The sequence below is a fragment of the Urocitellus parryii genome, chromosome 12 (assembly GCF_045843805.1).
Source record: "Urocitellus parryii isolate mUroPar1 chromosome 12, mUroPar1.hap1, whole genome shotgun sequence".
Classification (NCBI taxonomy): domain Eukaryota; kingdom Metazoa; phylum Chordata; class Mammalia; order Rodentia; family Sciuridae; genus Urocitellus; species Urocitellus parryii.
The window spans coordinates 51,472,450-51,494,003 of record NC_135542.1 but is presented as its reverse complement, the minus strand read 5'-3'; the positions used below and the strand labels follow the sequence as shown (position 1 = coordinate 51,494,003).

Here is a 21,554-nt window from a genome sequence, read left to right as displayed (position 1 = left end):
CCATGTATTTAAAAAAATTCCATGTATTTAAAAAAGATTCTAAAATTCCACATTTATTAAATTTAGACTTCCAGATGCACTGTCATACCCTGTCAGATCCTAGGCAAAATAAGGAACCTGGCTGCAAACTCTATTCAGAAGGGAAAATTTAAGGTTCTGTGAATCTGTCAATTAATTCCAGAAACATCAACTGAACACTTTCTGATCCATAGTAGAAAGATGCAAACTGCAGTCACTGATGCCTTCCTGAGGAAGATTCTTGTCACCAGAGAGCTCAGGCCTCTCTGAACAACAATACTACTTAACAACCCCTGCCCTTTGAGTTTAACTCTAGAAATAGAAGTGTGAGGTAGGTTTGGCAATAATATCAGCTTCAGAACTAAGACCAAGCTCCCTGATTTCCCAGCAGTGTCTGGTCTCTGAGGAGCCCTGACCCAGGGACATTCCTGTGGGGTCTTGCCAGGAAAGGGGAAAGAGTCAGGGAGGGCAAACAGGGTCTCCAAGTGTGATGAGTTTTTGAAGCTTTGACAAAGACTTTGACCCCACCAGTCTCTGTTTTCTCCTGGTATCTTCTGCTGCTTCTCCTGGCTGACCTCATTGCCATGGAAACAGAAGAGGGACATTTCTGAGTCTGGTTTAGCAATCCCTATGAACTCTCCTCCTGAAAGAGTGGGAAGCAAAGGCGGCTATTACCTTAGGAGGAGTTAGAAGATTTCTTAACTTTGAATCAGTATGATCAATCTGTGTTACTTTGTAGAAAGAAATATAAACAGCTTAGAAAATTCTTGCTGCTTCTATTGCTCCATTTATCAAAAAGCATGCTCAAGCAAAAAAAAAAAAAAAAACAAACAAAAACCATGCTCATATTGAGGCTGTCAATTTAGCCCTACAGCTTCCTGTTCCACCCTTTTTCTCCTTTCATATAACAGCAACATTTCACTTACATTTTTGAGTATAGCCACATTGGTCTTCTCAAGTTTTACCATGGAAATATTAAATAGATCATGTTTACATGTAGCAGGTAAAATGCATTTAAATTGCCAATGAATTGGATTTGAACAATTAGAGATTTCTGAAACTTAATTCCTTGAGTAAATAGTGTTTTTTATTATTGAAGGTATTTGAAGAAAGGTTGGTGTGGCAGAGAGCTACAGAAGAGATTCAAATAGGTCTGGGTTAATGACTTTTAAGAATCCTTTTGACCCTGAAATTCTATGATGAATCCAAGCTAAACATAAGGTTTAAAAAACGAAAACAAAGGAATCACATGAAAGGTCCTTTTAGCTGAAAATAATGATCCAAAGCACTTTTAGACCTATTGCTTTGGATGTAGTACCACCCTGGAAAGCACCTTGGCCGTTCCTTTTACCACTTGGATCCCCTTTCACACTGCTCATAGGTGGACAAGACTTGGGTGTCTTTCCCATGAGGCTCAGCTACCTTGAGAATGGGAAAATCAACCTTGCCTCCCAGGACTACAGCCCTGGAGAATGCCAGGTACTGTCATAACTGAAGCCTGCCCTCCCCACAGTTTATGCCAAAGCGCAGGGATGAAGATACTACCCCAGTGGAGGATTCCATGGTGCTCAGGGATGGATTGGCAAAGAATTAAAAAAAAAGATCAGTAAAGTTTAAGCAGCTAAAACCCCAGTGGTGTTTGAAGGGTGCTGGTTAGGACTAGAGAAAGGATAGGTAGTTGGGGAAATAAGTGTGGTTTGAGATCAACTGGATTTGCTGGGTCAGGCCAATTAGCAGGAAAAGGATGGTGGCAGATGCTAAGTAGTAAGACTGCTTCCCTAAATAGATTGCAGAGGACATGGACTTAAAGCTCTGCAGTAATGAAGGTTGCAGAATGGAGAGGAACTTAAATTGATCCGAAAAAATTACAGATCTATTCCTCCCCTGTGGGAATCATATGGGACAGCAATATTGGCCCAGTGATGGGGAGGGGAAAGGAGAAATCCTCAATCAAAATGCTTTGGCTGCTCCTTTAAGACCAAGTTGATTTTTATTCCACTCAGTGTCTCTGAGCTCCAAATCCATCTAACATAAATGATGTGTTTATCTGTAGTTGTAAGCACCAAGCCAGATGCTGACAGATCATTGTGAGTGAAAAGCTGTTTCCACTGAAGAAATTATTATCCCTCTGATGCTAGTAGAGGGGTGGAAACTTTCACAAAAATATGTCAAGTGGGCTTTGAACATTAAAAACAAAATCGATGTGAAAACTACAGTGTGCTTTTACAATATACTTATAATCATTAATATGAGTTTGAAGCCAAAATAACTCAAGTAATTCCAGAATGGGGTTCATAATCATTCATGGGTAGTAGACCTCATGAAAGTCACAGCTTTTTTTCAGAAAAGTGCAAAACATATATTCATGAGATTACACAAAATTTATACATACATATGTATTAGAAATTGGTTTCTTTCAAATATTTGGAACATTTGCAAAAACTTTACAATGAATTACATCTCTGATTTTCATAATTTTTGGCAATGTTTTAGTCCCCCCCCCTTTTTTTTTTTTTTTACTGCTGTGACCAACAGACCTGACAAAAATAATTTTAGAGGAGGAAAAATTTATTTGGGTCTCCCAGTTTCAGAGATCTCACCTATAGACAGCCAACTCCATTGCTCTGTGCCTGACGTATGGCAAAGAGTGTGGTGGAGGAAAGTGGCTCAAGACATGGCCACCAAGAAGTAGAGAGCTCTTGCTCACAAAGGACAAATTATGTATCCCAAAGGCACACTCCAATGACCCACCTCTTCCAGCCACACTCTACCTACCTCATTACCATCATTTAACTCCTATCAGAAAATGAATGCACTGATTATGTTAAAACTATCATGACCCAAACATTTCACTTCTAAACTTTCTCGCTCTCTCACATGAGCTTTTAGGAGACACCTTATATCTAAACCATAACAGGCAATACAAATGGTCAATATTTCTAACAGTCTTAAACTCTAAACTACCCAAATGTCCAAAAAAAAAAGGGGGGTATATGTAAATTTAGATCTACTATACAAGGGAACACAATTGTCCCTTGCTATCTGTAGGAGATTGGCTCTAAGACCCCCTATGGATGGATACTCAAATCCCTCATATACAAAGGCATAGTACTTGCATATAACCTACATACATCCTCCCATATATTCTAAATTATTGCTAGACTACATATAATGCCTCACACAAAGGAAATGCTATGTAAATGGTTGTTTTACTATACTGTTGAGGAAGTTACAAGGGAAAAAAGTTTGTATATATTCAGTACAGATGTAATTTTTTTTCAAACATTTTTGATCTGAGGTTGATTAAAGCTGAGGTGTAGAATTCATGGACATAGAGGGCTGATTGTACAGCAGTAAAAATTAACACCTGAGAAATGTGAATTCTGCAAACATTGATTGGAAGATGCAAGGGAAAATATACTGTATGATTCCATTTAATAGTCAAAACTAATCTGATATTAAAATAGTAGTCTAGACTATGATATTAAAAGTTAGGAATATTATTATCCTAGACAAGGGAACTATCAACTAGAGTCAAGTGCAAGGTAGGCTTATGGGATGCTAGGAATGTGATTCTTGAATACTGACTACATTAGTGCTTCAGGTTGTGAAAACTGAGCTGTAAAATTGTGACTTGTGGTAGTTTGGAATATATATGCAATATTTAAAATTTAAAAAAATTAAAAATAGAAGTTTTTAATTCTTGGAAATAACATTGAAATAAAGCCAAACTTGTGTTAGCTTTTATTGCTGCTATAACAAATTACCAAAAGTTTTTAGTATTTTAAGTATAATGCAAATGTATTCTTATAGTTCTGAACAAGTCTGAACACAAACTTCACCGAACTAAAAATTAAGGTGTTAGCAGGCCTATTCTTATTTCTGGAGGTTCTAGGGGACAGTCAATTGCTCTTTTCAGCTTCCAGAGGTTGCCTAGATTCCTTGGAGTAGTCACCTTCTTCCACCTCAAAGCCAGCAATGTATCTCTGATCATTCTTCTATTGTCTTGTGTGACTCTCTTGTCTCTCTCTTCTACTTCCTATGCTCCCAGCCCTCCTTGGTACTTGGACTGAACACAGGAGTGTTCAACCACTGAGCTATAACCCAGGCCCCCGCCCCTGCCTTTTTTTGAGATAGTCTTGGTAAGTTGCCCAGGCTGGCTCAAACTTTCTGCCTCAACTTCCTAAGTAGCTGGAATTACAGGCATATGCCAGCATACCTGGCTCCCTCTTCCACTTTTAATGGCCTTTTTAAATACATTGGGCCCAATGAATAATCTAGGATAACCTCCCTATTTTAATGCCAATTGACTAACACTCTTTTTTTTTTTTTTAAAGAGAGAGTGAGAGGGGGAGGAGAGAGAGAATTTTATTATTTATTTTTTAGTTATCGGCGGACACAACATCTTTGTTTTGTATGTGGTGCTGAGGATCGAACCCGGGCCGCACAAATGCCAGGCGAGCGCGCTACCACTTGAGCCACATCCCCAGCCCTAACATTCTTAATTCCATCTGCAACCTCAATTCCCTTTAGCCATAAAACATAGTCATGGGATCCAAAGGCTTGCCTAAGAGGAACACCAGAGGAAGCAGCAATGCCAAAAGTGGAGAGGGATCATACTTTGATGGCATTGTACTCTCCTTAGATTTAGCTATGGCTAAGTCAGGAATACTTTTGGACTCTTAAGTCCCGTGAACCTTCTCCCCTTAAGTCAGTTTGGGTTGGTTTCCCCAAACTTACAACTTAGTTTTGATGTTACTTGTGATAGCATAGTATGTTTGATACTGAATAAATTTAAATTATTTTATTTTAATGTTAATAAGTACATACTAAAGTAAGGATGAAAATAAGAAAATCAAGAAACACATTGAACCTCAATTTTCAGGAATAATAGACTAGGCCATCAGGACCACTCTCCTACTGAGGACAACTGAAAAAGTAGGACAATATTTATATCTTTGTCTATAACTTAAGAGTATTAAATTGCTAACAAGCTAGTGATTACTTATTAGTAATTACTGATGCAAGAGTGGAGAGAGAATGGAAATCTGAGATGGGTTTAACAGCAGATTAGGTGCAACATTTTCTTTAGGGGGTTTTGTGCCAGCCCTGAAAAGATAGCTGAGAAATGAGCTGTTTTTGGCAGCCTTGGGCAGCTAGGGAGATGACAGCAGAATACAGACCCTCAAAGTAAGCATGGGAAGCTGCTCTGGGAAGGCTGGCGAGCCCTAGGAGTAAGGTGAGTAAGAAGCCATTGAATTAAGATGTTTCTGAATGTTCAGTGCCTCCAGGAATCTGGAAGAAGAAATGTGAATTCTGCAAACATTGATTGGAAGATGCAAGGGAATATGTATGTCATATTTCCTCTTTAGAGGAAGATGTCGTTGTAGGCCTCAAATTATTTCTTCATGCAGATGTGATAGGTAATTGAGCACTAATGAGAAAATATATCATGAGCAAGAACCAAGAGAAAGAGACCCATAAGAATTGATAATACTCAAATCATCAGATTTGAGAATCAGATCTGGAAAACAATGATGCTCATTCTGTTAAAGGAAATAAAGGCCAAATTCAACAAAGTTTCAGCAGAAAAATGGAAACTATTAAAAAAAAACAGGAAAAATTAGAAAGAACCAAAAAGATATTGTAGAATTAAAAAAATACAATGAATTAAATTAAGAAAACAGGTTTAAAAATAGGTTAGAAATAGCTGAAGAGAAAAATCAACATATTACAAAGAAGGGTAGAAGAAACATAGATGAAGAAGAAATAATCTGTTACCACAGATAGACAAAAAGATGGCAAAGAAAAGAAAATCAGAGGACATAACAAAAAGGACTAGAGAGCCAACAATTAGAGTTTCAGGAGAGGAGAGAAGAGAGAATGGGGAAATATTTGAAACAGTAATAGTTGAGAATAGGTGAAAAGACATCAATCCATATTCAAGAAGCCTAGTGAATATCAAGCAAGATTAAAAAGAAATCCACACTTAGCCATAACAAAATGATATTGCAGAAATATTAATTTCAAAGAATCAATTGTATTGACAACTAACATCTCAACAGCAAAAACAGAACCCAAAAAACCAAGAAATTAACTTTTTCATGTGAAAAAAGAATACTGCCAATATGTAATTCTATACGGAGTAAGAATATCAACATCAATTCACAAAGATGGGGAGAACAAGAGATGCAAAACAGTAAAAAATTTTTTGAAAGTTAAAAAGCAAATAAACAAGTAGAAACTGATTTCATAGACTATAGAATCCTAAGGTAGCAGTAGATGATGGAAAATTATCAGGATCCACACTGCAAAATCTTCATAATGTTCAGAAACTGAGAGTTATCAAATACTTTTGCAACTGGGGGAAATGTTTGGCTAAAGTAGAAGATTGGTTGTAAGCCATTTAGGAAAAAAACAAATCTTTGGACATTTTTCCCCTACCACTCATTCACTGGATGATTGCCTCTCTCCATCCCCATAGATGGGTCCTTATTCTCAAGAGATGACGTGATGGAGGGTCTGTGGACTTACGGAGGCCAAATCCAGGGATAGTAAGTAGGCTTATGCATAGTAAACTTTGAATATGGGTATTCTCAGCTCTCCCTCTGCACTCAGCCCCTAGAAGCAGTTAGGCTTTAGCTTTCCACGAAGGCTGGATGACTGTTCTCTGTGCATGTGTCTAGTCAGGGGATTCCCTACCAAAAGGCTCACCTGATCACTTCACAGCAAATCTCAAAAGTCAACAAGTCCCATTAAACTGCTCAGAACTCCCAATGAGCTTTTTTTTTCCTTTCCATTTTACCCACAAGGCTGGTTAGAAATCAAAGGAACATATCAGAAGTAAAAGAAAGACTAGAACAAATGTAGGACATAGGGGTAAGGCAACTAAGGGAAAACAAACTATGCAGCAAAACAAGAACTTATAATAAAATGCCCTTAAAATGGTATTGCACTCATGAAACAAGGGTGGGTTGTGTGCTAATTCCACCTATTGGCTCCAAGCCCCATTCCCACCTTTTCAAGTTCTCTGTAACACAGCAGGGTTAGAAGCTAGCCAATTACATTTCCAGGCTCCCTTGAAGGTGCTTCTGTTTAGGTTCTGCCAGTGTGAGATGCTAGGGGGTCCTGGAAGGTGGGAGGAACAAAGGAGACATTTTCTTTCCTGTTTTGGAAGTGCCTTTGGTGGAGGCAGTGGCAGCAGCAGTAGCACCAGCAGAAGCAGGCAAAATGGGGCTTCTGACTTCTTCCTCAGTAGCACTGATACAGTTCAATGCAGTAGTGGCAGGGGCCTGCATTGCAAAGCAGCAGTGAGGATGGGCTTTGGGCCCTGGCAGTTGTTTGATCCTTGTCCTCTTTCCTTTTGCTCCTCCTTCACTCCTGAAGTGATTATAGCCAATCCCTTCTTCAAATTCCTTTTTGCTTGAAGTAGTTAAAGTGGTTTCTGTTTTGTTGAGTGAACCACTAATTGATTAAAATGTTAGAATCTTTTTTTTTTTTTTTTTGTACTAGGGATTGAACTCAGGGGCACTTGACCACAGAGTCACATCCCTAGTCCTATTTTATATTTTATTTGGAGACAGGGTCTCACTGAGTTGCTTGGTGCTTCACTGTTGCTGAGGCTGCCTTTGAACTCATGATCCTCCTTCTCAGCCTCTGGAGCTGCTGGAATTACAGGCCTATGTCACAGCGCCCGGCATTTAAAAAAAAAAAATAATAAAAAATACTTTATGTTAAAAATATAAAAACAGAAAAAATTCAGTGGAAAGGTAAGAATGCTGATAAAAATCACGCAGAAAGTACAGAAGCACACACGCAAAAAATTGAACAACAGAAGTGTTCAAAATTTACAGTAAATTGTAACACTCTATAACATTAATTATCATGATGTAAATTACTTATTCTCATGTTATCATACAAATACCATGTGATACAGAAAGCACCGTCCTGCCTGGCCTAGTGAAATACGGCTAAGTACAATTTCAAGAGCAAAGAAATGTCAAAGAAAACCACAGAAAGTCTACTATAATCTTCTAATCAATAATACTCTGACAAGAACACTAAATATATTCATGGTTAGATAAGCTTTATTCAAATGTCTGCATAAATATGAATTGATGTCAAACAAGAAGTTTTTCCAAAGGGCTAAAATTTATTAAGCAGTAAAATTCAGTGCTTCCCTTTGGTCTGTCTCTGAATTTAGCTGACCAAAACATCATTATTAATAGTCTGCACTCACTGCTCATTTTCATCACTCACATTTCTCAGATCCTTGGGTGGCATTTTTCATTTCTCAGGAAATTTCTTAAATTGCATTTAGAAACAGGACGAGGGTTTTACCTGCTCATTTCTACTTCAGAGGCAAAACTACATCCCTTGATTCTCATTTTAATTGTGGGTGTTTGCAAATGGTGTGCAACTGAGGAACTTAATGTTAAAATACAAAAAATATGGTATAATCTCCATGTGCTAAAACAATAACTTCATTTTAATATTTTTATTAAAGAATTATTTTTATTATTTCTCCACAAAGAAGCTATAAAAACACCTATAAAAGCATTGAAAAAACACTTTAAAATCCTGGATTTATGACGGGTACCTTGTTAGCACACGCCTATAATTCCTGACACTTGGGAGGCTGAGGCAGGAGGATCACAAGTTCAAGGCCAACCTCAGAAATTTACTGAGACCCTATCTCAAAATAAAAAATAAAAAGGGCTGGGAATGTAACTCAGTGGTTAATTGTCCCTGAGTTCAATCCCCAGTACCCCAAATTTTTAAAAAAAATTAGAATAAAACAAAATCTTGGATGGATGATATTTCTATGATTTACAACTAAGAATAAAATGCTAAATTCTACAAGAGAATTTCTGAATTATTTTGATAGAAATTTGCTAGAAAGAATCAGAAAAATTTCAGGCTGGGAGTAGAGTGCATGCTTAGCATGTATAAGGTTCTAGATTTGATCCCTAGTCCCAAAACCAAACAACAACAAAAAAATTATCAACTCCCAATTTAGTTTTGAAAAGCAACACATTTGTTGACAGTCACTAATGATATTAATCTGGAAGGCAGAGATTTGTACATGAGGAGAGTTGGGTCCTTTAAGGTAACAAATGGAAGTGCTCTTCTCTTATTTTTCCCTTACATTTAAAAAAAATTTTATTTATTTTTATTCTTCCCTTTCATTTTCAATAACAGTAAAAATATACACATGGTTAAAAAATGCATAAAGTACAGAAAGATCTAAAACAAAGTAAATATCCTTTTCCTATAACATGACAGATGTGATGTCTTCAAAATCCTTTAGGAGTCTTATGAGTAACACACCAACTAAGTCTTTTCAGGCCTTTGGAACTGTGTTGATTGTCTCCTATAACACCTCTGCTACAGAGGAAACATGCATTCTTCTCCTTCATAAAGAAAGTTTAAAGGGCAACAGTCACACACCGCTCAGAGACAACAAAATCCAGGTAGCACCTCAGACACCACTGGGTCTAGTTGTAGCTCCAGAGAGTCCCAGGTAACATCCCTGAAATTTAGGAGTCACATTTACTAAAAAGGCATTTTCAAAAGTAAGAAAACATTTTCTTTAAATAAAAATGAGGAAATCTGTTCCTTGTCAAATTCTATCTGAGATTTGGGGGATGAGAGAAAAATATATTTGACATTATTCAAAAGGGCATGAGCCACAGACTCCCATGCAGTCAAGTAAAGGCCAAGGTATTACTAGGGAACAGGGGCAAGATGAGAGGGCAGGGAACTAAGGATGGAGAAGGAAGATCCTTCAGAGAAATTCCTGCCCCAAGGCTGAGCAGTTGGGTGTCTTCCCCCAGTGTACTTGCTCTCTGGTGAGCCACAAAGACTTACAGAGACAGTGCTGTAGGAGTTCAGCCAAGTCCTTCCTCGATGCCGCGGATCCTCCTGGCCAGCTGCACATCCTTGGGGAAAAGAGTGACTCGGCCAGCATGTAAAGAGAGGAGGTAGGCATCCTCAAAGAGGTGAACTAAAAATGCTTCTGCTGCCTGGGCAAAAGAGAAAATGACAGACACAGACAAAAAGCACAGGCTGCTCTTTGGAGACCTGTTGCACTTCTGAGAGCTCAAAAAGGACAGAGGGAATGACTAAAAAGCTCTGCTGCCACCACACAGAATCTCTTCCAAACCCTCATCAATATGTCACTGTCTTCAGGAGGTCAGACCAGCCTTTAATATTTCACAGGCAGTCCCATGGGATTCTGGAATATTCTTTCTCCCCCTCTCAGCACTCACCAGTGATATTTGAGCCCCTTCTTACCTCTTGAAGGGCCAACAGGGCCTGGGCTTGCCAACTGAAGTCCACACCACGTGTGAATTTCATACATATTTCTCTTGCCTGCAGAGGAGTGGGGACAGAGATCAGGAGGAGTAGAGTAACAAAAGAGAGATTAAAGGGAAGACAGACTCTCTCCAACTGTCTCCCATGAATTCTCATCTCCATCAATCTGTCCTGGCCCTTAATGTTAGGGCCCAACCAGCAGCAGGTATGGACTCCTGGGAGCTTAGAAAATGGTGGTAGGAAGATAAGGAGGCAATCTCCAGGGTAGGAAAAGGGATCAAATGGTAGGTGGATGAGAGAGTTCTATTTCTTTTCTTTTCTTTTTCTTAAACATCAATTTATTATTTTTCAATATTTATTTTTTAGTTGTAGTTGGACATAATACCTTTATTTCATTTTCTTATTTTTATGTGGTGCTGAGGATCGAACCCAGGATCTCACACATGCGAGGCGAATACTCTACCTCTGAACCATAACCCCAGCCCGAGAGTGTTTTATTTCTATAGTCAAAGTACAGTTTCAAAGTAGAGGTAGTGGGGGTATCAATTCCAGAGAGAACTGCAAGGTTGGAGGGCCTTTGGAGGGCTCATATTTCCAGAAGATGGAGTTCTCTACCAGGTTAAAGAATATGTAACTTAGTCACCTAGGTAAGACATGGTAGGGTCCTACATATCTGGGAAATTTAAAGGAAAGAGGGTGGCATGGAGTGGTGGGAAGCTCCCTGGAGCTTACCAGGCGGCTGAAGGGGTACCTCCTTATCAAGAGGTCTGTGCTCTTCTGTAGATTTTTGATCTCCTTAATCCAGCGAATTCTTCTCCGACTATGTTGACGAGAGGAAGAACCTAAACAAAACAGATGGATCATGAAGAGAAGGTGCAGTAGAAAATGGGTGATGCCTTACAGTTGGTTGAGACAGATCAACTGTCAAGTCACTAGGCTGCGACTGTGAGCAAGTATGCTCCACAAGGGCAGAATGTTTCATTCACTACTCTTTAGCAACTAGAAAACTGCAGATAGTTGCTAAACATTTACTAAAAAAAAAAAAAAAAAAAAAGAATGTTCCTTTAAGATTTGAGTGCTAACATTTCCATGAAGCCTTTCCTGAAACCCAAGCCCTTCCCAACAGACGGGTTGCCTCTCTCCTCTGGGCGCCACAGTACTTGGTATTTCTCTTATCTTTCTCACTAGATTGAAAACTCATTTATTTTGGTTTTAGGCCTTTTTGTTAACAGCTGGAAGGAATCAGATACTGTCTCCTACAATACCCTTGTCTTGATTATCCTGGGGCCTAGAGAAGAGAAGACAGTTGGCCACAGTTCATTAGAGGCCAATGAGCTTTAGAATTAGCATAAGTCAGTGCCAGTGTCAGGAATGCAGGTTATAGAGTCACAGCCTTTGGCTCAACTTCTAGTTCCAACATTGACATTAAAAGATGGCTAAGTTCATCTCAGGTGGTACATGCCTGTGGTCCTGGTGACAGGAGGCTGAAGCAGGAGGATCACAAGTAACTTAGAGAGACCCTATATCAAAATAAAAAGGACTGGGAATAAAAGCACACCTGGGTTCAACCGTTAGTTCAAAAAAAAAAAAAAAAAAGAATTTGTCCAGAGGCCTGATTATAAAAAGTCATTGTTAGAGTTATTTTAAAAATTAAAAGAACATGGAGCAAAAGAAATATTAAAGATAATAGGGACTGGAGTTGTAGCCCAGCAATATAACACTTGCCTAGCATGTGAGGCATTGGTTTTGATTCTCAGCACAACATATAAGTAAATAAATAAAATTAAAAAAAAAAAAGTACATCCTGATTTTACATTTATGTGGTGCTAAGAATTGAACCCAGTGCCTCATGTATGCTAGGTGAGCGCGCTACCACTTGAGGCACATCCCCAGCCTCTAAAAGTGGTATTTAGAATCACAGGGATAGATGAGATCACCAGGCAGGGGATAAAAGAGAAAAAGATGCCAAGTCCCATATCAAGGAGTTGAAGAGAGGTGACACAGGCAGTCAAGAGAACCAAGCAGGAACTGCCAGATTGCATGGTGTCGTGGAAGCCAAGGGAACAGAATGTTTCAAGGAGAAAGTGGCCCACTGTGTCAAATGCTTCTGAGACAGAGTAGGAAAGGACATAGACCTGCCTGTTGGATTGGGCAAATGAAAGTTGCTGTAGTAGTTCAAGTATGGTTAATAGCTGCAGAAAGTGGGATTGAGGTGGGTTGAAGGGTGACTGGGAAGTGGGGAGTAATGTGTACACTTGAGTCTGGCTACTTAAAAGAGTAGCTATAAAGGGAAACAGAAATAGAGAATATAGGGAGTTGATAATATGGGCTCAAGGAAATCCCCTTGCCCTTTTTCTGAGGATCATAAATACTAGAGCACATTTGCCAATGCTAATATTTGGATTTAATTCTAGGTGCAGGTAGAGGGGACCAAAAAAAGCCCTTTTGCAGGTGAAAGAAAGACATGGTTAAGAGCCCTTGAAGAAGTTGGAGCAGCTTTTGATAGGAAGGCAGATACCTAGGCAAGGCCAATATAATCACTACTTAAAAGGATAGTTATAAAAGGGAAAGAAATGGGGAGTCTAGGCAGCTGGAAATGTGGTGTCAGGGAAACACCCCTTAAGTGAGGAGACTGAAGCTGTATGAAGAGGGGGAGCAGGCTATGGTAGCGCATACCTGTAATGCCAGTTACTCAGGAGTCTGAGGCAAAAGGATAGAAGAATCACAAGTTCAAGAACAGCCTGAGCAACTCAGCAAGATCCTATGTCAAAAAGGAAAAGGAAAAAAAAAAAAAGTATGGAATTGTCATGGGGAGAATGGAAAAGCAACAATACCAGACAAGAGCAACAGGACTGCCAAAAGAAGTATGAGTGCCCATTTGAGGCAAAACTTTTCATTTAATCAGAAATAGTAGAAAGGATGCTTCTACATTGGAAAGCAACAGCAAACATCATATTTAACACTCCCATTAACATCGAGAACAAGACAAAGATGGCCAAGATAATACTCTTCCAGTCTTAGAGTCTCACCAATACCATCAATAAGAGGTAAAATGTGTAAAAACACAAAAGAGTCAAAAATCATTATTTGCGGATGATATAATAGCTTGCTTAAAAAAAAAATACAATTGGGGCTGGGGATGTGGCTCAAGCGGTAGCTGCTCGCCTGGCATGCATGCGGCCTGGGCATTCGATCCTCAGCACCACATACAAATAAAGATGTTGTGTCTGCCGAAAACTAAAAACTAAAAAAAAAAAAAAAAAAAAAAAAAAAAAAATTGAAGCAATAGAAGAACTTCTAGGATTAATGAAGGGCTGGGGATGCAGCTCAGGGGTAAAGGGCTAGCCCATGGTCTATGAGGCCTGTGTTCAATCCCCAGCACCAAAAAAGAATTTAGCAAATTGGCTGTATGCAAAGGTTAAATTCTTATGTTTTAGCAAAAAAAAAATATATATATATATATTTTTTTTCTTTACATTTCTTACAACAGTAATATTTAAAATCACCTAAAATACATTTCCCCCCTTGCTCTCAGAAGACAAGTATAGCAGCTATTGCTGTCCTGTGTGCAGTCCCCACCCTTGCCAACTCCAGCCCCAAATCAAGAAACTGAGGACCATAAACTCTTCCTACTTCCCAGGAAAGGGAAGCGGGTGAGTGCAGGGAGTCTTGATTAAGGCCCAACACTCACTGAAGGAAAACAAACCTGAAAAGACAGCTCTTAAGAGTAGGACTGCAGTTAGAAATTGTCACCCAAAGCAAGCCAATAAACACACACACACACACACATACAAAAAAAAAAAAAAAAAAAAAAACCTCAAACACAAATGCTTAAAAATCTTGGGTCTACCAGAACCAGTTGTGTAGTTGTGTGACTGCTCAAGTTACCTGGCCTGCCTGTGCCTCCGTTCTCTCACAAGCTGTAAAATGGGCACAATACAAAGATGAGATAATGCATGAAAAAGAGTTTAGTGGTAAGCGCGCGATAAATGTGTGTAGTAACAAGAAGAACTGGTCTTAGGAACAGGCTGTCTGGCCAGTCCTTGCCCCCTTCTGCAGCCCTTAGTTGGGCTGAGCACTGGACCGTGCCCGGAGCAGAGGCTGGAAGGCAGAGGCTGTGTCCACTGGCAGCGGAAGGCCACGGGACCAGCCGTTCTGTCAGCTCCGCAACAAGCCTTGTCCTTCTCGTCTGAGAAGTGTGGCAATTCCGTTTCCATGCTTCGCTCTGGGGTGAGCTGCAAGGGAAGGGCCACGCGGGTTTACCTAAGGAGGCTTCCCGCCGCGGGGTCCCGCGAGGTGGACTCGCGCTGCGCCTCTTCGGGGTCTCTGGCTTGCGGCGTCGGCGGCGAGGGCCCATCGCCGGCCACAAAGGGTCCCGGCTCCCGGTCGCCCCACGGCTCCTGTTCGGTCTTGCGGTCCCGTAGCTGAAGGCTGGTTACCGACAGAGGACGCGAGAGCGCCCGGGCGGAGGGCCACTGAGGAGCCGGTGCTCCACCCAGTCAGCGTCGCCTTCCGTTCAAATCTCCCGCCCCGCCTACTTCACGGCTGGCGTTGTTTAAAACCCCAATTCAGAGACTCCCAGTGGCTAACTCTGAATGCCCGGCATAGAGCGACGGCAGGAAAGACCAATAAGGGCACGGGCCGACAGAAGGACCGCGGCGGTGATAGGAGGAAAGCGGGGGAAAGGCGGATCCACGGTGGAGTCAGCCAATGAGCACTTGGAGAAATGAATGGCGTCTGGCTTGTGACGGGGCTGGCTGTTTGACCCGTAGGACAGATGCCTATGGGTGAGCTCTGGCCAAAAAGGAAATCTCAGTGCTGAAGAACGTGTTTCTCTTTCCGGGAGCTGTTTGTTATCGGGATCCGGGATTGAACTCAGGGGCGCTGGACCACTGAGCCAGTGTGGCCACATCCCCAGCCCTATTTTGTGTTTGATTTAGAGACTGAGTTGCTTAGCGCTTCGCTTTTGCTGACATGGTTTATGAATTTGCGATTCTCCTGCCTCAGCCTCATAAACTGCTGGGATTCCAGGCGTGCGCCACCGCGTGGGCTGAAGAATGTATTTCTCATTGACAAGTCACTTTCTTCATATTTTATGTAGCTCTATCAACCGTGAGGTGGCTTTAAAGATGAGGAAACAGACCCACATGTGACAGTGATCCACTTCGCCTTTTGAATATAGCTCTGAGGCTTATTTTTAAAACGGAGAAGTTTTCTTTTTCCTCTTTTCCTTCTCCTCCTCCCTAATCTGCGGAGGGGAGCAAGATTACCTTGAGTTGTTTGTGCTCCACAGCAAGGAAATGTCTGCCAGAGGATCTAGGAAGTGAATATCTCTCAAATTAACAAGTGAATCCTAACATACCATCAGGGCGCGCGGGGTGGGGTGAAAGATGCTGTCAGGGCATACCTGGAATACCTCCTTTAAAATGCCCCTTCTTCCTGATGGGGAGAGTCACAGCCTCTGGGACAGGAGTCTCCTATGTTTCTCCTCTGCTAGCAAAACAACAAAACTTATTTTTCCTTTTTCTCAAAACCATGCCCACATTATTGAATTGGCATCGGGGACAAGGACAGAGCTTTTGGTTACACACAGAGAGGGTGACACCCTTCTTGAGGATGCCCTGCAAATAGAGTAGGAAGCTAGTTTAACTGCATGAACTTTCAGATGATTAGGGTTTGGGACGTCCAGCATGGTGGGCTCTGAGGATGAGGTCCAGGCAGGGCAATCATCAGCACTACTTTTGGATGGGCTGTCGAGCACCTGGATAGAATCATAACAGGGAAACAAAGGATCTCTTCCATTTTCCATTCAGAATAATATGAATTCAAGTCATGTTGTCGTACTTAGAATAAAGGGAATTTTAACTTCCTCTTTTTGCTCTTATGAATTTTCTAAATGTTCTATGAACATGTACTGTAATCAGGAAAATCTTTAGTTATAAAATCAGTGATTTCATGGAACACTTGTGCGTTGCTGGGGAGAATGTAAAGTGGTGCAGCTGCTGTGAAAAATAATATGGTGGTTCCTCAAGAAATCAAACATAGAATTACTAAATGAACCACCAATTCCACTTTTGCCTATCTATCCAAAAGAATTGAAGGCAGATAATTAAGTGGGTATTTGTATAGCCATGTTTATAGAAGCTTTATTCACCATAGCCAAAAGGTGGAAACAGCTTGAATGTCCCTCCATAGAAGAATGGATACACGAAATTTGGTGTATTCAATGGAATATTATTTAGCTTTAAAAAGTGGAAATTCTAACACATGCTATGAACATGGATGAACCTTGAAAGACTTTATACTGACTGAAATAAGCTAGTCACAAAAGGACAAATACTGTAGGACTCTACCTATATGAGGTACTGGAGTGGTCAATTCTTAGAGACAGAAAATGGAATGCCAGGGGCTGGGAGGAGGAGATAACAGGGAGTTCTTACCTAATAGGGACCAAGTTTTAGTTTGAGTAAATGAGAGAAGTTCTAGACATGTGGGGTGGTGATGGTTGTACAACGATATGAATTAATGCTACTGAACTGTGCATGTCAAAATGGTTAAGATGGTGAATTTTGTGTTATGTCTATTTTACTATAATTATTTTTTTAAAAGGAAAGTTTTTACTAAATCCATTGAGTCATAGTTATAATCACAGAAAGATCCAGGTCAACACAGAGGGAAGAAATCCAGAGATACTAGTCCTCAATAGCCATTAATCAGACAAAGCAAAATTTCACTTATTAATTCTGCTTTAATTTCAGCCCCTTTTTTGTTCAATTGAAAGTAGATAATTACTTGGCATGGTGGTACACACCTGTAATTCCAGCAGCTTAGGAGGCTGAGGCAGGAGGATTGCCAATTTAGTGAGGCCCTAAAGAAACTTAGTGAGAACCTGTCTCTAAAACATACAAAAGGGCAGGGGATATGGCCCAGTGGTTAAGCACCCCTGGATTGAATCCCCAGTTAAAAAAAAAGTAGAAAATTAGGTAGAAAAAAAATGAGAGTTCACAAGAAACTAATGCAATTGGCTACGTATAAAGTAGTGGTGGGTGAGTGGAGACAGAAGAGTAAGTGTGTTTCTCAATGTGTACATTTTTATTTTTTTAAAAAGATGTTTATTTATTTATTTTTAGTTGTAGTTGCACACAATAATTTTATTTATATGTGGTGCTGGGGATGGAGGCCAGAGCCTTGCATGTGCTAGGTGAGCACTCTACCACTGAGCCATAGCTCAAGCCCCCAATGTGTACATTTTTTATATATTGTTTTAAATTTTGAACCAGTTGAATTGCAAATCTATTTTAATAATAAAATTAAATAAAAATAATAAATGGGTTGAGGAAATCAAGAATAGTATTAGACTACCCTGAAGTCCAGTGGAGTTGAATGAAACAGAGTAGCAAATTGTCAATCCTAGAAACATAATTACCACCAACTGTCTTGACAGTGGGTAAATAAACCAGCATGGGAGAGAGAAAAGGGAGGAAACTAGTTAGTTAGTTGTACCATCACAAATAATGCAGAGACTCCCTTAGCCAAAGCTCCTGTGGATCTACTCTCTTAAATCTTCCTGAAGAATAGGGTTAGATTCTAGAAGAAGCATTCCTGGCTTTCCTTTCGAGCTCAGGACCTAGAATTTCAGCATTCTGGATCCTTATAAGATTGCTCAGAAGACCTAACGGTCAAGGCCAAAGCCCACACATAAGGAAATGAAAATCAGAAGAGAAATTGAAACGCATGAAATGGAAGTAGATGATTCTCCAGATTACCCATCAGCCAACTTTTTGCTGGCTTGGTATTCCCACCTCAGTCAGGAGTACAATGGCTCTTCTTGATGATGCATAGTCTAGATGACTCCTTGGGGATCCCAGTTTCACCTGATTCACCTGTCAGCTTCTGTACAACTGTTAATAACTTTCCTAGTGCTCCTGCTTCTGGTCAGCAAATGAACAGTTCAGAAGAAACGAGAAATGAAAATAGCCAAGACAATTACTTCTGCTGGTTTCTGGTTCTAGAAACAAACCAATGCTCCAGGAAACTCACTTAACTTTTGATTCTGGGGCTTAGGAGAGGATTGTGGTGACTTGTAAGCTATAAGATGAAGTAGCCCTTAGGAGGCTGAGGGAGGTAAACCCATCAGCCAGTGGGTTTACTGGTGTGTCCCTTCATGGGCAATTGGCATGAAAGTAGGTGGCTCTGGTCTATCCTTGGCTTCTCCTCCAGGAGTTCATACTGGCACTGTCACTATGCTTGTGGTCTCTAGATGTTTACATGACCAGGATCAATACTTAAGTAAGTCTAGAAGGATATGAGGGTGATACTAACAGGTATCAGCATTCAGGATGGAGGCCCAGTGGGACTAAGAGAAACAGATTCTTTCAATTTAATGACAGAAGTACTGTATGATCCTGCAATTCCATTTATGCTTATATGTCCAAAAGAATTGAAGGCAGGCACTTTAACGGATATTGGTGTAGTCATGTTCATAGCAGCTTTATTCACAAAAGCTAATACCCACCCTCCAAGCCAAAGCTAGTAGCTTTGCCCTTTCCTAATTCTCATCCTCTCTGATCCTGCTCTTATACATTACTCCTTCAATCAACAACAACCCATCTCAGTTCTTATGACATCTTCTCTCCAGCCCCTCATGGCTCAATCTATTTTTTCTCCAAAGAATCAAGACTCTTGATTCTTCCCTCTGTTATGCTCTTGGAAATGTCCTTATCTACAACCCTTACCTTTCTTTTTTAATTCTCTAGTTCCTTCTGTTTTTGCCTGCAGCTTATCATTTTTCTCTTCCTCAAACATGTAAGAAGGAAAACCAGACTTCCTCTGAGACCTCTGATGGTCAAGAAATGGGCAGGGGGTGGCTTGATGTGTTTTGGAGTCATCATTGGTGGGTCTATAGTTTGGGCTTCCTTACTCTCCTATGACAGACTGTTCCTGTCTGGATCAATGGAGGATGGAAGTGATGTCTCCATAGTAGATAGAGAGGCTGGTGTGTGCATGTGTGTGTGTAGGGAGGGGACACAAAATGTGTGTGTGTGTGTGTGTGTGTGTGTGTGTGTGTGTGTTGGTGAGACAGTAGTCCCCCACTCCAGCTGTATCTCAATGAGGTCATGCACATGGCACAGCTTGTGGTTACAAGAGAGAGGGAGCCCAGCTAGGGCTCTGGGCATGACACCTTCCTACTTAGAAGGTGAGGAAGGAAGGGAAATGGGGAGAATTCCAGCACAGCAATTTTACTCTCCAACATGTGGATGAGAACACACCTGGCACAGCAGGGGACAGTAAGATAGGGCCCCAGATCCCAGCTAGGGTGGGACATCCAGGCTAGTCTGTTGCTTGGTACTAACCCTCATCTGTTCTTGTCTTGGCATTGGGCCCACTAACCTGAAGTTTTTACTCAACCATCTGCCCTCTACATCTTCCCCCTTTCCCCCTTTCCCCCTTTCTTCTTGTCTGAACCATTTTTTTGTTGTTGTTTTTTTGGTGGTGTTGCTGGAGATTGAACCAAGTCTTGCATATACTAAGTCTACTACTGAGCTATATGTCCAGCCTTGCAGTTTGATTTTTTGTGCATAGAGCAAAACCAAGACTCTTGTACTTAATGGAAGGAAGCACACTGTAGGCTAATTTAAGGGGAAAGCTATGAAAACCTGTATATTTGATCCATTTAAGGTACACTGAGCATCTATTATGAGCAAAGCATTACCCCAGGTTCTGGGAATGTGTGGTTCCTATCTCTGTCAGGGGAAAATATGTCATATGTACCGATCACTCTAGAGTACAGAAATTATATAGCTAAAATGTATTGACCATTTACTCTTGGCAGGTTTTTTCCCCTGTTTTATTTTTTAATTAAAAAAAAATTTGACATGGGGTCTTGCTACATTGTCCAGTCTGGTCTCCAACTTCTGCGTTCAAGAACCTACAGAATAGTTGGACTACAGCTAAGTACTTTAAATGGAATAATTTCTACAACCTTCTCAACATATAACCTTCTCTATTTGGTATGAGTTATTTTTATCTCTCTTTTGCAAGGCCCCGCAGGATCACATAGTGACTAAGTCGTTGAGTCAGGATTTAAACCCAGTATAATTCATACTTCCTGTTCTGTAGAGATTCTGTTCCTCTAGAGAACCCTGACTAATATATCCAGTTACCTGGCTATGGTGTCAGCTACACTGAGTCACCACATTATTGCTTTTCCGGTGGTGATCTGTTGTAACTACTTTGCATTCACCTATAGTCCCAGTTATTCTGGAGGCTGATGCAAGAGGATTGCTTAAGCCCACGTGTTCAGGGCTGCTGTGTCCTATGCTAATCAAGTGTCTGCACTATATTTAGCATCAATATGGTGACCTTCCAGGAGTGGGGGGCCACTAGGTTGCATGTGCTCATCAAGTGGGATCAAGCCTGTGAACAGCCAGTGCACCTGCCTGGGCAATACAGTGAGACCCTTGGAAGGGAAGGGATGTGGAAGGGAGGGGAAGGGAGGAGAAGAGGAAGGGGGGAAGGGGAAAGGGAAAGAAGCAGAATGATTTTAATCCCAGGTAATTAAAAGATAAATGAATTTTTTAAACAGTATTTTCTCCATTACTTTTTTTTTTTTTTTTTACCATTACTTAAAAGATATCTGACTTAAAACATATCAACTGGAATTTTAGGGTCACTCTCAGGATCAGAGGTTGGCTCTGGCTTGGCCATGTCTCTACCTTGACTTTGGTCAACCCTGGAGTATGGCCTGAGTGTGGGCTTCAGTGTCACACAGATGCGGGCTTGAATCCTAGTTCTCCATTTGCCAGTGCTGTGACTTTGGGGATTCACTTGCCTGCTCTAAGTGCCAGTTTTTCTTCTGTAAAACAGGGATAGTGACACCTGGCTCATTATCATTGGGAGGGTTAACTACTACCAAGTAGCAGCATTTTCTTATCATCTTGAGCTCTGGCTTTCTTTTCTGGCAAATGATCACATTCATGCTCTCTGAGCCTCTAGTACCTAGGGTGTTACTAGGGGACATCAGTTCTTCACAGGGTCGCATGGGGACAGCTGAAATGATATCTAGTGCTATAACAGGGTAAACAGTGCTGGACAGGAGTGAGTCACCTGGCTTTGTTCAGAGACCTTTGGAGGCAGGCACAGACATCTGAGAGGCTGAGGTGGGCAGAGGGAGTGGAACTCCCAGACTAAACATTTGAAAAAACAGCCTCTACCTCAGA

The 21,554-nt window shown here is 40.8% G+C and overlaps 1 protein-coding gene across 1 annotated transcript; it reads right to left on the bottom strand.

Annotated features, from left to right (window-relative positions):
* Positions 1 to 8,143: 8,143 nt before the first annotated feature.
* Cenpa (centromere protein A) lies at positions 8,144 to 14,747 on the bottom strand. The gene is made up of 5 exons (XM_026405582.2): positions 14,599 to 14,747; positions 11,068 to 11,177; positions 10,315 to 10,392; positions 9,889 to 10,043; positions 8,144 to 9,550 (listed from the first exon to the last, which is right to left on the bottom strand). Exons 1-4 carry the CDS (start codon positions 14,690 to 14,692, stop codon positions 9,909 to 9,911), a joined length of 417 nt encoding a protein of 138 aa, XP_026261367.1. The 5' UTR covers positions 14,693 to 14,747; the 3' UTR covers positions 8,144 to 9,550; positions 9,889 to 9,908.
* Positions 14,748 to 21,554: the final 6,807 nt, after the last annotated feature.

Coding starts and splice junctions, on each gene's coding strand:
- Cenpa (XM_026405582.2), bottom strand. CDS start 14,692: ATGGGCCCTCGCCGCCGACGCCGCAAGCCAGAGACCCCGAAGAGGCGC. Junction 11,178..14,598: donor GCGGCGGGAAGCCTCCTTAG/GTAAACCCGCGT, acceptor TGTTTTGTTTAG/GTTCTTCCTCTCGTCAACAT. Junction 10,393..11,067: donor GGTACCCCTTCAGCCGCCTG/GTAAGCTCCAGG, acceptor ACTCCTCTGCAG/GCAAGAGAAATATGTATGAA.